Source organism: Manis javanica, chromosome 2, assembly GCF_040802235.1.
Source record: "Manis javanica isolate MJ-LG chromosome 2, MJ_LKY, whole genome shotgun sequence".
NCBI classification, from domain to species: domain Eukaryota; kingdom Metazoa; phylum Chordata; class Mammalia; order Pholidota; family Manidae; genus Manis; species Manis javanica.
In genome coordinates, this window is record NC_133157.1 from 217,754,991 (window position 1) to 217,772,187 (window position 17,197).

Sequence of the window (17,197 nt, forward strand, 5' to 3'; positions counted from 1 at the left end):
TCCAAAGCCCAGCTGATAAGCTATAAATTGGAGACTCCAACAACCTCCTCCAACTCAGGATGCCAAACACAAGTCCAGCGTATCACCTGTACTTTGGCCTGACTGGCTATAAATCAAAAGTGTCCACTACCCCCTCCTCTGGTTTGATTATTTTGCCAGAGAGGCTCACAGAAGTCAGAGAAACATTTCACTCACTAGGTCACCCATTTATTATAAAAGGTGATAACTCAGGAGCAGGTAGCTGTAAGAGAGGCACAGGGCACGTGTGAGGAAATGGCACTGCTTCCATGCCCTCTCCAGGCACACCACTCTCCACACATTTCCATGTGTTCACTACCAGGAAGTTCCCTGAACCCCGTGCTTTTGGGGTTTTATGGAGACTTCATTACACAGGCATGACTGATTTAATCATTGGTTGTTGGCGATTGATTCAACCTCCATGCCCTCTTCCCTCCTCCAGGGACATCAGTGGAGAGGCTCAAAGTTCCCAACTTCTAATCACATGGTGAGGTCCCCTGGCAATCAGCCCCCATCTTTTGGTCCCATCCAGAAGCGACATCATTAATATAACAAAGACACCTCTATGGCTTTCTTTGCTTAGGAAATTCCAGAAGTTTTAGGAGCACTGAGCCAGAATGGGGACCAAGACCAATTGTATATTTTTTATTCTAAATCACAATATCACAGTGGGGGAGCCTGTATTATGTGTCAGTAGCCAAGAAGGCACTGGGCTACAAGAAGGAGCAAAACCAGATTCTGCCTGCTTGGAGCTTCTACTGAGTGGGAGGCACAGCTGTCAACCATTCATTCATTCACACCGACAAACGGAAACCTTATCTGTGCTCCATGCCTCCAGGTGTGGGTTTATAGGAGCGTGTGTAACGCTCAGACAGATGTTAGGGGTTTGGGGGTCTTCCCTGAGGAAGAGTGCCGATTGGGTTGACAGCTGATGAGCCATGAAGAGCTAAGCTACTGAAGACGGATGAGCTGTGGCCAGGAGGGCAGAGCGCTCAGCACCTGCAGCAAAGAAGGCGCAGGTTGCGGTGCCCTGGACAGGGCACACAGGCGCATGTGCAGCTGGGTGGGTGGGACCAGATCCGGGGCCTCCTTGCCCAGGGCGTGTGGACATGGTCCTCCTCCTTCGGTCAGTGAGGCGCACTGTCTGTGTATTAAGATGGAGAGTGTCTAGTCAGACGTGTGACTCGGACGCCTGAACAAAGCCTGGGAGGCTGAGTGGCCAGAGGGGAGGGTCACAGGGGCTCGGCGGTGACAGTGGTGTCCCTCTCGTTGTTCCAGGTGTCACAGACTGTCAGAGGAATGAGGCAGGCCTTCAGTGTGATCAGGACGGCCGGTACCGAGCCAGCCAGAGGGCTGCGGGCAGTGGGAAGGCCTTCTGCGTGGATGGCACGGGGCGGAGGCTGCCGTGGTCGGAGACAGAGGCCCTGCTGACTGACTCCGAGTGTCTGAGTACGTGCTGGTGGTCATATAAGCCTCTAATCAAGGGCCTTCTAGAAGGGGAGACGCCTGGGGCATGCATTTGTCCCCAACCTTTTATTCTGAAAGATTTTAATCTACATAGGAGTTGAAGGAATAGTAAGATGAACAATACCTGTTATCTGTATTCAAAAACTGTTAGTATTTTGCTCTTTTTAATCATTGGAAAATAATTATCAGACATCATGAAACCTCACCTCTAAATACTAAAGCATTCATGAGAAATGAATTTGAAAAAAAAACTAACCTGTTGAAGTTTCCCTTCTTGTAGGCAGCTTCCCTCAGAGAAGCTGGTGGGCATTTCTCCCTCAGTGGGATGTTGTGCAAAGACTTGAATGTCAGTCCTGGTTCCATAACGTTCTTGCTGGGCAACCCACAGCAAATTGCTCACCTTCTCTGATCCTCAGTACCCCCAGGCCACCTGCCTGCCCCCTGAGACACTCTGAGGGTCAACATCATCCTGTGAAGATGGCAAACAGTTATTGGGCACTATCATCTGCCAGGCACAGCTCCTCAGTAACAGAATGGGTGGGAAGGATCCTGGTGAACCTGCAAATGTCTTACAATAATAGGTGCAATGGGAGTGGGAACAGAATTAGTTAATCTCAAAGGTGTCCTTTCCTGGCTGTGAAGTCTTGAGCAAGTCACTTACCTTCAGCATTTTCCTCATCTGTAAAATGGGGATGCTAAGGTCTACCTTGTAGGGGAGCTGAGTGTGTTAGCAATGATGTGCCTGACAGGGATAAAAAATATTTCAGGATGAGTGGAGGACTCGGTACTACTTGTTGCCTGGTTTCCTCATCTGCTAAACAGGAGCAGGCTAAGACAATCTGCAAGGCCTTTTAGTTCTGGTCTCTACATCTTCAGGATCCAGCTCTACCTTTCCATGGAAGCTCCTTCCTGCCAGCGGTCCTAACTAAGGCTTACCTTCGCATACTTGATGACCCAGAGCAAGCTCTGGCTGCCAGTCTCTTAGATTTCTGTGTAAGAGGGTCTGATATGAGCGGGCTTACTATGAGCCAGGCCTCCTGCCAGGCATTTTATATAGACTATCACATTAAAATGTCACAGTAGTTCTAAGGGATAAATATTAGGATCCCCAATAATTTAGCTGAGGAAACTGAGGCAAAGAGTATTTAAGTGGTTTGTCTTCATCTCATGGTCAGGATATAATATACCTAGAATGTGAACTGTTGTATGTCTGACTTCCAAGCCCATTCTTTCCATATCATGAATTTGTCTACCTAGATTTGTCTGCTTCCTCATTAGACACACACCTGTACCCACACATGCACACTTGCACACACATATAACATGCACACTCCCACTTGCCCATAGCCTGGCTGCTCCCTAGGGAAGCAGCTAATGACATAAAACACCTGAGAAAATCCAAGAGAGAAATTTTCATTTTCTATTGCTCAGAGCAATCATTTCCTTTCTTTAGCAAAGCGCTAATGAATCCTGAATGTGTGTGTGTGTGTGTGTGTGTGTGTGTGTGTGTGTGTGTCCCCATGGATAGTTGCAAATCCAAGGAAAGTCTAATTATTTTTTCCAGTGTTCCTTCTCTTGGGCACAAATAGCCATCAGGGGAGTTATAGCTGGAAGATGCTTTAAGTGATCAGGTCGGCAGATATTTGCTGTTCTTTACAAAGGGGGGGCGGACGATGTCCTTGGGGGAAGCAACCTTCCCAAGGGCCCTGGTGATTCCATGGATATCTGGGATTATCACCTAAATGCTTGCACTTAATTCCAGCCTTCTTTGCTTTGCATCCCTGTCAGTGGCTCAGTTGTGAAGGTTGTAATACATACTTTGTAAAGCATTTCTTGGTTTGTTCTGCACTGTGTTCCTCTAGAGCAGAAAGGAGTTTAATCCATGGCACCAGGAGCATTCATGAGTAACAGCTCAGCTTTGCCAACTTTAGTTGAGGTTTAATTGAGGTTCTGACTTATGAGTAGCCTCCAGATTGGTTCACAACATCTGTGGCTACTCTTGCCAAACTCTGAGCTTAGTTTCTCTAGATACACAGGAGGATTTCCATGTTAAGAAGCTGGGTGCCCAGTGGGATGTCAGCATACCTCTTCTCAGAATCCTCTTGACTTGCCTTTGAGAGGAACTTTCTCTTTGGGAGTAGAAGTGCAGTCTCACTTTTGAGGCTTTTGTCTTCTAGATAAAGTAGAGGGTATAGAGGTCAGCTATGTAATTCCTTAAACAGGTACGTACCTGAGAGGGATTTGCCCTTTCTTCACCCCACTTCCACGCTGTTTGTCCAGGTCTGGTTACCACCCACATGGATTACTGCTTCCTAATTCATATTCCTCCCCCAGTCCTGCCTTCTGTCCGTGATTTTTCTGCAGTGCTTCAAAGCTAATATTCTAGAAGGCAATGCTATTTATGCAGTACCCCTGGACCTCCTCAGGGGTTCTGCTTCGCTCTCAGGGGAGAGTGAGATGATGTACTCCAGCTCCCCTCTGCTTCCTAGCGTCATTACGCAGTATCCTCCTCTGAGACTAGAATTGTATCTTATTTTTTAGTCCAGAGTAGTTGGTTCTTGTTTACAGATGAATGAATTGCTGTAATTATATGGGCTTCTTTGAGCTAATGGCTAAAGGTCATCAGGCAAGGAGATTCTCCCTGAATTCCTGTGGCCAATTTTACAAGCCCTAACACTGGGTGTCCCTGCAGAGGGACCTGGCACTTAACTAAGTTGCGACTGTGTTCCAGGTGCTCTGTGTTCTTCGTTTACTCTTCACACCCAGGAAATAGGGACCCTCTAAGATTGAAACATGCCCTTGGACACAGAACTGGTGAGAGGTGGATGTGCAGGACAAAGAGCTGCTGAGGGGTGGTGGCATTAGGATTTGAACTGACCCCAAATCTCATGCTCTTTCTCCACTGCCCACTGCTGCCCTCTGACCTCTACTGCATCTACAGGGTAGGCTCCATGGTCTTCTCTATATTGCTTCTGGTAAACGTGTTATTTACTCACCGAGTTAGTTGTTTGCTCACTGACCTCGGCCAGTTGAAATCCTTCAAGTTCATCTTCCCTTTAACTGTGGATCCAGTTTTCTAATTCTGGTCTTTGTGACCCATGCCAAAGACTTCATAAACCAGATTGAGTACCCAGAGGTAGATGCTTACCGTTGGAGCTACACCATCTTCGTGATCCTCTCTCCAGGGTTCCTGGTGTTGTAATGATCACCGTAGTCATCCATCCATCCAGCCAATAAACAGGAAACTAGCATCTGTCACTCTCCTCACTAGTGGAGGTTCATATATTCTCAGTACTGCATTTTCAGCCTCTGGGAAGACTTTAATTAGGAACAGAAAGACATCACATATTTTATTTAGTCTCCTAGAATGTTGTCAGCTTCTTATCTATACCAATCAAACCTTAGGGGCAAAGGGCTGAATTTAGCATGGTGTTTGCTAGACTAGGGCCTGCAGTCTCTACAAACAAGATGCCAAGGAATATAAAATAAAAAAGGGAGAGTTGAGAGCAGAAGGGCTGAATATAGGCTGGACATGTGAACTTGGCAACTTCAGGGATCAGTTAGAATTTTTTTCTATATCGAAATTTATGAAGGCTTACAGCATATCACTTCTATCACATTAACACTCTTTTCTCCACCTCCATCCCAAAAGTAATAAACGTTTTTTCTGCAGTTATTATGAAAGCTGAGAAATATTGCTTTGGATAGTCTTGAATTTACTGACATGATAAAAATCAATTTAGACACAAGTTTCTTTTATAAAGCGATAGATGTGTATGAGAATAAGGACTTACATGGCATGTTTATCGTTATGTCTGCAAAAAAAGAATACTCATGTACTTTGGGGCTTGTTTTTTGATGATTACATGCAAAATACTGACCTTTGGGCATTTTTGCCTTATAAATTGAGTCTCTTTCTTTGAGAATTATTCACAATGCTTATGACTTGAAGAATGAGTTCCAAGTCTCACAGCCTTGAGAAATTATATTGATTTCTTCTCCCATGTCTAGTTCCATGAGCATGTAACTGTGTTATTCCTACCAGATAAGAGCTCAGGTGTGTTCATGGTGGCAAGAAACATAGATGCTAATATGTCACTTAAAGAGCATCATAAAAATGCCCGAGTCACATGACACATGTTCAGATTTACATGAACCCTGTAATGTGCACATTATCTTTTTAAAATACCTCGTTCTAGAAGGAAGTGAAGTTGTCCTATGGAAAGAAAATTTTCAATAAAATAATTATAAACTATAATCAGCACCCAAGATAAGTACAGGGACATACAAGTTAAACTTGTATAACTAGGAAATGAATATCAGCGGTAAGGACTAACATAATATTAAATTTTCTCCTTACTTTGTGACAATGAGGTAGAAAAAGGAGACATGGTAAGTCATAGCTCTCTGCATTAGATGTGAGGCAGTGTGCTGGAACTGCCTGAAAAGGGAATTTCTCTCCTTGGAACATTTGTGTGACCAAGGCTGCGAGTGGGAAGTGATTCCTTGACATAGCACTCTTCTTGGCTTTTCCACAAATGCCCTCTACCTTTCAGAGTCAAATTTCATGGAATCTGCTTTTCTTTCAGTGATGCAGAAATTCGAGAAGGCTCCAGAATCGAAGGTGGTCTTCAATGCCGACGTTGCTGTGGTGGTCAAGTCCAAAGTCCCTGCTAACGAGTCCCCGCTCGTGCAGTGCTTGGCAGGTAAGAGGTGGTGGGGAGATGGTGAGTGGTATAGAAACACCCACTCCCGATCCTGGAAAGACAAATCCAATAAAGCCATGAAAACTACCATGAAAAAGATGTACTTGCAAAGGATTCCTCAGATGTATGGTCAACTCCTAATTCCACTTCCACATGTGTGGTGCATCTACTGTATGCCAAGAACAATGCTATGCTAGATGTTAGGGAACAGAAATGAGGATGTTAGTTCCTAGTAGGGTTATTAGTTCCTTGTGCAGGTCAGGAGATATGTCTGCCTATAGACCCTGAGGCCAGAAAGGGGTAATAACAACTTCCATTTATTGAGCATGTATTTTTACAAGGATTATCTCACAGTCCATGTCTAGTCATTGCTGTCTGTGTTACAGTTGAGTGCATTTGCAGGGTGTGTGGGTGTGTTTGAGCATATTGGGGGCTGTGATGGGGGTATGTGTCTATCTTTGGCCTCCTTGAGAGAGGGTAGTGACTGTCCCCTGGTGTTTGCAGACTGTGCATTGGACGAGGCCTGCAGCTTCCTCACAGTGTCCACGGTGGGAACAGAAGTCTCCTGTGATTTTTATGCTTGGACAAGTGACAACTTTGCCTGCACAACTTCTGGTCAGGTGCGTGTGGCAGCCGTGTGGTGGATCTGCCTGCTGTGCATTCTGTGTCAGACATAACTAGGCCTGAATCGACACCAGGCTGATGAGGTGACAGAATGAGATTGTCAGCAGCTGATCCCAGGTTGCCTCCATTTCTTCAAAGTGATGAGACTTTGGGCACTTGGAACTGCAGGAGACCGGAGACGGCTCGGGATGAAGCTGACATAAGGGACGTTTATCTCAGGAGTATTGTGTCCTGACAGTAGGGACAATAGGTAGTACAGAATTTCCATGAGAAGCACTCGCCTTCTGTTCCCAGTGGCTCACCTCACTGGGTGGCCTGGCCACTGGAAATGAGGGAATTGTACAGAGCCCTGCATAGCATCTGTCCCTCTGAGTCCTGGACCATTCCTTGCCACTGTAAAAGTAAAATACAATTATGGCTTAATAAGAAAAAAGTTAAATGTTAGTTAGACCCATATGAAATTGCTGTTACTTTATGTCAAAGCTGGTCGAGTATTGGCAATTTCATTGTTAGAAGAAGTTAGGACAGAAGGGCAGTGAAAACCAATTCTCCTAACTTCCTAACTCCTACCCATGTGCAGATCTCCATCTTTACTCTCCAGTTTCATATGGATCCTTCCAGAAAACTTTTATGTGTTTATAAGTATCTGTTCCTTGGTTTGTTTACATGGTTGTATTTAGTGATACATATGCTTTCCTACCTTGATTTTCTGACATAATACATAACTTTCTGTATCTTAAAATGAACCTTGTTCTTTGTAATGGCAGCATGTCGATCCATTCTTTGGATACATTATTTGTCGCCTGTGTGAAGGATGTGGATTTGTTAGCAGTGTTGCAACATTACTCACAGGCCCTTTGTTCACATACCTGTGCTTGCATGTGAGCGTTTAATCATTAGGGACTGAATCCTGGGACTCAAGCCAGGGTCTGAGCTGCACGAACTAGAGAAGAGGTAGTGGGTCTCAGATTGGCTCTCAATCCTGTTACTTTGGGGCTGTTAGATCATGTATGGGGTCCTTAACCTCAATCTCCTCAACTGTAAAGAGGAGTCTTTAACTCGAAGGCTTCTGGTGAGGATATGAGGAGCTAACACAAGACACACAGTATACTGTCGAGAAAATGTTAGCTTTTTTTAAGCTTAAAGGTTAAAGCACTTTGGGGAGGATGGTAGTGCCTTTATTTTCTTATCGCTATTATGATTCTGCCCAGACTTAAGATACATCATGGCAAATGGGGGCCAAGGGTGGGCAGAGGGAGGTAAGGCTTTTGGGTGGTGACACTCCACGAGCACTCTCTACCGTTACCACCTGGCCTGAGCGCATGGTCTGGCATTGCCCTTCTGCCATCAGACACAGAGCAGCTGGATTTATTTGTTATTTGAGCCTTCCAGGGGCTGCCCCTCGTCCTGGCTGGTCCATGGTGAAGTGATTCTTCTAACTGGACTCCTCTGTCCAGACCTCCCGTAGGTCCTTTGTGGTTGAGGGGTCTGAGGTCATAGTGATCAGAGAGAGTGCTCCCTAGGCAGCTGTCAGATCATTGGGAATCTCTGACTTGAAGAAATTCTCCTTCTTCCCTAAGGGATTAGAACCAGCTTTTAGAATTAATAATAACAAAAAGAGCTGACATTTACTGAGCTCTTACTAAGCACCTGGCATTTCTCTGAGCAAATGAGTTAGATTTTTGATCCTTTCATCCTCCTGTATCCTGACAGCTGCTTCTTTAGTCAGTACGGAATTTAGTGTACAAGAAACACAACACTTCGTCATTAACAACAAAACAAAAAAGGAACGAACCCTACATTTGACCTCTCAGTCCATATGAGAGACACTCCTAGAGGGAGTGTCGTTAAGAAGGTGGCTCTGGAGCTAGGCCGCCTGGGTTTGATTCCCAACCCTACTACCCTACAACCCACTGGCGCCATTGTATTTGAACCAGGCTTGAGGTGTGGAAGGGATTCTTTGCCAAGGTAGGAGCTCCATGCTTTGGGTTTACCCGCCTCCCCAAGGTATATTGTCAGCTGACAGTTGCCCTACCCTCCCCAGGTCCTAACCGCAGGTGGGCAGGGCCTGTAGTCTAGGTCCCACAGCTCAAGTTGTCGGGTTTATAGAAATCTTTCCTTCTCAAGGGCCCTCCTTCCCTCCCATGGCCATCATCCCTTCAGTGAGTTCAGGTTTTCTAAAAAGTAAGAAGAGTAGTTGCCTTCAAATAGCTTCACTTTAGTCCCTGCCCTCCGAAATTCCCACAGCCAGGAAACTCAAAGTCAGGCAACTTGGAGGGTGAAGGTAATACACTGGGAAAAAAGCCCAAATTGATAAAACCAGATTTACCCTTCCACACCCACACAGCAAGAGTGCTGGACATAGTCAAGAAAAGAGAACAGAAATTAGGGAGAATGGCAAGATCCTTGGAGGCCTGATCTCATGTCCAAGCTTTACCTCCCCTGACCCTCACTGGGTAAAAGCTGTGTGCCCCCAAGGTCTTCCATGAGCTGGCTCCAGCCTCTCTCTCCTCCCACCACTCCCCCTCTCATAACTGACAGTCCCCAGAACTGCTAGACCTAGTCCTCAAAACACCATAGAATTCCTTGTCTCCATTTTTGCTGTTTCCTGCTTAAAATCCCCTTTCTCTTATTTCCCCCCAATGAACTCTTATTCATACGTCAGTAACCCACCCAGTACACTTTTTCTGGGAAACTGTTCTAGCTCCCCTTTCTCAGTAGAATGAATCACTCCCTCTTCTGTAATTACCTCTTCTCAAATTACATGTGTCTTTGCAGCCAGCACTTGGGGGTTAGAATTTGCTTTGTTCATGTCATGTGCTCTAATAGATGGAGAAACTAATGACCAGGAATCTTAGCATTTTTATCTTTGTGACTCAAGTGCCTAGCCATGGTTAGAGTTGGTAAATGTTTGTTGAATTGAATTAACTATCACAGGATGATGACACAGCCTCTTTCTACCTCCAGGATAAAGACATGCTGGGGAACTCGAAGGCCACTGGCTTTGGGGGTCTTAGATGCCAGGTGAAAGTGAGGAGTCAGGGCTCCCTGGATGTATACTTGAAAAAGGGTAAGTTGGTTGAACTGAGTGGCTCTGGGCCTTGGTGAAGTTGCTTCCCAGCAAGTGCATTTAGGGAGGGGCCAAAGTGCCCCCAGCGCAAGGGACTGGGGGGTCTCATCCTGCAGGTGAGGAGCCATGCTGTGGAGCAGACACAGAAGCTGCAGGCAGCACCCTGCTGGGTCCAGACCGTGTGCTGCCTGCGCTGGCAACCCCTGAGCTGCCCACAGGGTGGGCATCCCTGGCAGGGGCCTGGGCTCTGAGTTCCCTGCACCTGCCCCATCTGGGTCCCCACACAAGGAGCTTTGAGCTTCTCTCCCTTTGGTCCCCACCCTCTCTGGAAGGTGTGGAAGTTGTCGGGCCTTCTCACAGCCAGTCCAGATCCCCAAAACTTTCTTCCTCAGCACCAGTGCCCAGGACCTTCTCCTGCCTTGTGCATGCACATCGCCTGGGGGGCTTGTACAAACACAGATTCAGAATCAGTAAATTGGAGTAGGGCCAAGATTCTGCCTCTCAAATTAACCTCCTGGCATGCCCAAGCTGCTGGTCTGGACCACTCAAGGGTGTGTCATATGTCACAGTTAATAGCTCACTTCCCTGTACATCCTTTCACTCCGTCCTCAGGAATTCTTGGAAGAAGGCAAAAAAAGGGATCATGACCCCAGTTTAACAGATGAGGAAACTGAGGCTCAGAGAGATTAAGAGAGTTTCCCAAGGTCATACCATTAATACACTGGGAGCTGGATTTGAACCTACATGTGTCTGAATTTCCCCTGCTTGGCTTCCTGGAGTGGGGGCAGGGAAGCAAACACTTCTTCGTGGTTGTAGCAAGTGGGGGAGAAGCAGTGAGTCTCCCAAGAACCCCACAGCCTGGACTCTCCTGCCCTGTCCTGCTGGCACGCTGCCTTCTCTCCCTCCAGCCAAGAGAGGCACCGGCAGTGCAGGTCAAGCTAGGCTCCCTGTGAGCAGTGCCGCCTTTGCTGGTCACTGCGCACAGGCCCTCCCGCCTGCGGTGAAGGGTGAGGAGGCTGGCCCTCCTGCTGGGGTTGGCCCCAGCTCTGCATGCATTGGCTGTGTGACCTCATGCAAGTTCTCTGACATTCTGGACTTCCCTTTCCTCACTAGTAAAACAGGAATCACAATGAACTGAGGAGGCTGGGAGGCTGAAATGAGGCCACACACATGATGCCTTTAGAACAGAGCGCACATGTGGTGAATAGCAAGTGCTGATTTCTTTGATCGTTTTCTTTCTCGACAGAATGTGTCCTGATGTCCCAAGGCTAAGGCTGTGCATCAGAAGACAGCCAAGGGGGCCTGAACAAGGGTTTGGGGTTTGGAATGCAGGGTGGCAGGCATGTCATTCTCTTGGGTCTGTAACTCAGGTCAGGTCGCCTGGCTCCCAGCAGCTTCAGACCTGTGTTGCAAATAGATGTTGGCTAGTGGAGACAATGCCACGGCCCAGGCACAAGTCTCATCTGACCTCTGTGGCAGTCCTCAGCCCACCGCAGAGGCGAGTGTGTGTGTGTATTCGTCTCTGGTCTTTCTTTTGCCAAATCCCTCCATCCTATTTTACAGGAGGGTCCCCTGGGGGAATGGAGTCCAGCAGAGCTGGGCTTTCTGTGATCTTTGGCCAGAGTTACTAGAATTTCTGCCCCAGTGTTTATTATAATTATTTTTACTACCCATTTTTTAAAATACCAGAGCATAGAGATTATTTTCTAAAAAGGAAAACCAAAATAAAACAAGTAACCCCTCCCAAAAATGTTCTTTAAAACCATACTTTGGCCTTTTATCACATGTTGAAAAATATAATTATATTTGTTTTCAGGTTTTTTTCCCCCCTCATCTTCTGAAAATTTATACTTTGGGGGAAGATTGCAAGGGAAATTGTGAAGCTTCCTTGCTGCCAAACTAAATTCAGGATGGAAATGTTTTGTGGTTTTTTTGTCTTGTTTTGCTTTTTTTTTAAAGCAGGAAATACACAGACCCAGCCATTCTGGGTCCTGGCAGAGTGAAGAGGGAGGGGGTGCTGAAGTGAGCTGGATCTGGCTTCAGACCCCCACCTCCCCTCTTATGAGCTCTTCTGATCAGAAATGACTTCTTTTACTTTCTGTGAAATGGGAATAAAATATCACAGGGGAGGAGCAGAGAATATGGTTTCTGAAAATGGCACCAGTAGGCAGTCACATGCCTGACCTTGAGTGACCTGGAAAGTGAGACAGCATGGGCCAGCCTCCAGTACCTCCTTTGTCTAAGCCAGCTTAAAGTCTGTGGCCTTGAACATGGAGGTGGAGCTGTGTGATTTTTCAGAATCAAAGGTAGGCAGTATCAGAAGTTTTTTTCAAGATTGTCCAGCTCAACTCATCATCTCACACATGAGGTCTGGAAAGAGAAACATCTTGCCACTCTACCAAGGTTTAACCTGGGACTCCAGGGTACAGCCTCCCTGAACTCTGAGAGATCCCCCAGACCTGCTCCATTGTCTAGGATTTGACCATTGTGTGAATCAGCTCAGCACTGGCACATCCCATAAATGTTTACTGAGCACCCATGGTATGATATGCAATGGTCAGGCACTCTGGGTGCAGAGATGAGCAAAACAGAATCACTGATTGATAAAGGAACTGATCAGCAATAAGGTCATTTCAGAAGGTAGTAAGTGCTTTGATGAAAATGAAACAGAACACTTGGATAAAGATGGACTTGGGCTGCCTAGGACAGTCAGATTCATAGAGACAGAAAGTAGAACGGTGGTCATGAATGGGCAACTAGTATTTGATGGGTGTAGAGTTTCAGTTTGGGATGTAGAGAAAGTTCTAGAGATGGGTGGAGGTGATGGTTGCACAACAGCGTGAAGGCATTTAATGCCATATTTAAAAGTGGCTAAAATGCTAAAATGTGTGTTTATTTTATACTGTTAAAAAAAGGAAAGGAAAGATGGGTATGAGCTGCCTTAGGGCAATCAGGGAAGGAACTTTAGAGGAGGGGATGTTGGATCTGACACCTGAGGGCTGAGGAGGAGCCCACATCTCGGGGCATCAGGGCAGGCGGTCTTCTGTGCAGGGTGATGTGGAGGGTGCCACGTGGAGCTGAGACAGCCCTGCAGTGCAGAACAGCACTTTCCAATAGAATTTTCTGCTGTGAGGAAAATGTTCTACAAATCTTCACCATCCAAATGATAGCCAGTGGCCACATGTGGCCACCGAGCCCTTGGCATCTGGCTGTTGCATCAGTAATTGTGACGAGCTGGAACTGATACTTGAATGGTCACACATGGCTAACGAGCACTGCATCAGACAGCAGGGAATAGCTCCAAACACTCACAAGCTGGTGGGGGAAGAAGATACTATTTCAAGTAGCTTAATATATAGGGTGAAAGTTGATAGAGCCTTTGTTATAGGCTCAAACAGAATATAACAGAAGTTGAGAGAGGAAGAGATGAAACTACAAAAATCTGGGGATGGACCCATTAAGTTATGTTGGGCTTTGGTGAAAGATGACAGGGCGGCTGGCAGAGTTAGAGGGCTGTCAGGCAGGAGCAGCCGAGTGACCCAATGCTTAGAGGGAGAAGATGCTGGCCTTTGGAGACCTCTAAAATACCTGCTGAGCATTAGCTAAGTGCCAGGCTCACTGCTCAGCCGTTGTACGTACAGTATGCTTTCATCTGCTCATCCGTGAGGATTATGTACTCTCACCCCCATTGTGCAGATGGGAAAGCTGTGGAATTAGGAGCTTGCTTGCCAGGGGTTTGCACTCAGTTCTGTCTCATTCTGAAGCTTGTGCTCTTGGATCCCACACTGTGAGCCTCTCCACTACTTCCAGGTCCACGAGTTGGCTGAGACCTGGGGAACCACTGGGCTGATGGGGGGTCAGGGTGGTGAAAAGCGTGGGCTGTGGTGTTCTTCTGCCACCCACCAGCTGTGTAAACCTAGGCAACACCACTCACTTGTTACAGTGCTCTTTCCTCAAAGGTAAAATGGACGTTAGAACAGAACAGAAAATTTGACTATACTGATACATGTATGTGTGTGTGTGTGTGTGTGTGTTTATAAGAACAGAACAGAAAATTTGACTATACTGATACATGTATGTGTGTGTGTGTATTTATATGTCCCTGAAGAATCTCCTATTTGCAAAATGATGTTCTAAATATATCAGGGCTTATGGGAAAACTAGAGCTAGGGTCAGGCAAAATCCTAACCATGCTGTTTTTAACTAGAGGATTGATAAAAAACAATAGCAATCCTATTTAAAATGCCAGGAGAGTTTTAAAAAAGACATACTGAATTCATCACAAAGAAATGCTCAGTAATGTAAAAGGGCAAGGCAGCTTGATGTGGGAGGGTATAGGCAGAGGTTGAGTCTGCTGAGTTATAGAGACAAGGGCCATGTACCTGCACAGGGGAGGGAGAATTGTAGTCGTCACTTTAAAGACAGCGCTGGCGGCCAGTCTGAGACCGGAGGAGGGAGCTGGGCTGATGCTCGTCATGGGTGGTCCTGAGTCTCGCAGCTAGCTGCATTCTGCTGGGCTTGTGTGCTCTGCATTCACCTGTTGCTTGGTGGCCCAAGACAGTGCATGCTGGGGAAAACTATAGACCAATGATGTGAGCATCCTGCCCATCACATGGCCAAACCATCTTTCACCAAAGCCCAGCTTAACTTAAAGGGTCCATCTCCAGGATTTTTGTAGTTAAAATTCACAAAACCACTTTGTGATAGCAGAGCTGGCTGACCTTAACTCACAGGGCCGTGAAAATGAAATGGTGTCATGCAGGTAAAACCCAGGTCACGGTATCTGTGTATACAGTTGGAGCTCAGTAAATATTTGCTGCTAATAATAAAAATAATAAATGCCAGTTCTCCACACATTCTCTTTAGACCCTCAAAGTTGTGATGGCATTTGTCTGGGTCTGCTGGTTGGGGCCATGGCTGTCTGAGGTTCCATGCTCTTCATGGACAGAAAGTCCAGAGTTTTCATGGCATAGAAAGCATCTCATCTTGGACCACATACTGCCCTTAGCACACTCAGAGATCCATTGTTGTGTGATCAGTTAACTCTGGTCAACTCTGAAATGTTTTGGGATCTTTAAAAAATGTTTCTGCCTTTCCCCAGGCCAAGAATTCACCACAACAAGCCAGAAAAGCTTTGAGCAAACTGGTTTCCAAAATGTGCTCTCCGGAATGTACCGCTCCGTCGTGTTCTCAGCCCCAGGAGCTGATCTGACTGACGTTCATCTCTTCTGTCTTCTTGCTTGTGACCGCGATTCCTGCTGTGATGGATTCATCCTTGTGCAGGTCCAAGGAGGTAATTGACAGGAGAGTGAGGGCTGGGGCCTCTAGTACCTCGACCGGTGGTCTGACAAAGGTCGGAACCAGCAGAGTTGCAGAAAACGATACGGAGCCTGCCTTGAGAAGTTGCAGGCATAAGGTGACTATTTAGCTGATGCAACCTGGTAGATTACACTAAGGTGGTTTGTATTCTAAGAACAACTGGAAGCTATTGAAAGTTTTAAGCAAAGGACTGTCATGATCAGATTTGCATTTTTAAATGAGTGCTTTTGCTTGACTGTGCAGATGGTAAAGGGAGTTCAAGTAGACACAGAGCTCAGTTAGGAACTACCATAGCCATTCAGGGAGGAGGGACGGGGGCCTGGGCCAGGGTGACGGCCGTGGACAGGGAGAAAAGGGGACAGATTCAAGATATCTGTAGGAAGCAAAATCAACATGACTTCGGATACCATAGCTGAAGAAGGAAGAGGTGGCCAAGATCCTCGTGGCTGAGGGGCTTGTAGTGTGGTTGAATAGTTTGCTATATGGCAAATAAAAGAAGTCATCAGATGTTGGATTTTGTGATGGAAGAGGCAGGTTGGGAAAGTCATGAGTCTGTCTGGGGTATGCTAAGTTTGAAGTGCCTCTAAGACATTCTCGAGATGTGGACCAAGTTTTTGGATACAAAGATCCAGGGGTCAGAGGGGAAGTCTGGGCAAAGGTAGAAACGTGTGAAGCATAGCATTGACATGTTTTAGAGGTGAGGATGCAGATAGGATTTCCTGGGCAAGGGGTGCAGGGTGGGAAGATAGGGAGGATGGGCAGATCCCTAGTGAACGCCTACATAATGGGTAGAGTGTCTGAGAGAGAATGAGCAGCTGGTCATCGTGGTGGAGACCAAGAGGACAGAACATCATGGATGATGTGGAGAGGGTGGAGGGGGTTGAAGGATGAAGGAAGCTCGTCAGCGGTTTCAAATGCTGCTGAGAATTCAAACAAGGTGCTTACTGAAAAATGCTGAGGTGGCTCGCAGCCCTTGGGACGCATAAGGATGTTTTGTGGGAGTGGGAGAGCAGGAACCTGAATTGGAGTAAGCTGAGATCTAATATTCCTGCTGGGATTCACACATTCACATTTAGCAGCACTGCAGTTCAAATCCAGGATGCCTTCTGCCTGCTTTGAACCAAATGTCTTTTCGGAAGGACACCAGTTTCCCCAGATGCTTGAGTACTCACCAGACCCTGTGATTTTTCAGGGTGGAAAGGTTGATTTCATTTTCCTTAGGATCATATGCGGAAGAATTATTTTGCCCCATGAAGCAGTCAGCCCCCAAATCCTTTTTCTCCATGACAGCTCTGGCTAGCAGCTTGCTTGCTGTTTCCCTCCGTGTGTAACCTGTGATTTGTGAATTATGTTGGGCTGGACAACCACCCTGAAAGGCTGCAAGTAAAGCGCTCTCCAAGACATGCATAAAACATCAGGCAGATGTTTTTCCCAGTCTTGTCTGGTGGACAGATTTGGAGTATTGACTTATAAAGCTTTGGCTGGATCTGCTGATGACCAGGAACAGAACATCCTTTCATGGTGTCTGGAAAGTCACTTAACTTTCAGTAGATTCCCCTCCCTGCTCCCCACCTTTACCTCAGCAGCAGTCCAGCCTCCTCTAATTCCAGCCCCTAAATGGCTTTGTTTCCACCGATAGTTAACTACTGAAAATTTGTGTGGCTTCTGTACCTACATTTCAGGTGAAGCTACTTGGAAGTGGGGTCCAGAGGGACTTGTGTGTTCTGAGGTTCATCCTGGGACTGTAATCGAAGCTGGCAGTATGTGATTAGCAAAGTCCAATCTCTAGCTGGTGCCCACCTCTCAGACATGCTGAATTCTTGTTGACACTTTAGCTCTAGTTTAAAGAAAGCTGCATGTTTCTTTTCTGAGGTCTGAGAACAGAAGGAAAAGTAGCCCCTGCCTCTTGTTTAATCCCCTGGTTCTGTTCTTTGGCTGTGAGGGGGCAGCCACAGAGCTCTGTCTTCAGGTGGGGTCTCAGCAGGCCTCACTG

The 17,197-nt window shown here is 46.5% G+C and overlaps 1 protein-coding gene and 1 long non-coding RNA gene across 2 annotated transcripts in view; one reads left to right on the forward strand and one right to left on the reverse strand.

Annotated features, from left to right (window-relative positions):
* The window catches only part of TG (thyroglobulin), a 241,004-nt gene that overhangs the window by 50,093 nt on the left and 173,714 nt on the right, over window positions 1-17,197 (forward strand). Inside the window, exons 22-26 of the mRNA XM_073230159.1 lie at window positions 1,297-1,467; window positions 6,075-6,191; window positions 6,696-6,811; window positions 9,783-9,885; window positions 14,987-15,178. Coding sequence (XP_073086260.1) covers window positions 1,297-1,467; window positions 6,075-6,191; window positions 6,696-6,811; window positions 9,783-9,885; window positions 14,987-15,178 — 699 coding nt within the window. The remainder of the gene's footprint in view (window positions 1-1,296; window positions 1,468-6,074; window positions 6,192-6,695; window positions 6,812-9,782; window positions 9,886-14,986; window positions 15,179-17,197) is intronic.
* LOC140848046 (uncharacterized) lies at window positions 3,012-6,149 on the reverse strand. Its single transcript, XR_012128541.1, has 3 exons — window positions 6,035-6,149; window positions 4,634-4,803; window positions 3,012-3,658 (listed from the first exon to the last, which is right to left on the reverse strand). It is a non-coding gene; the product is annotated as an uncharacterized lncRNA (long non-coding RNA).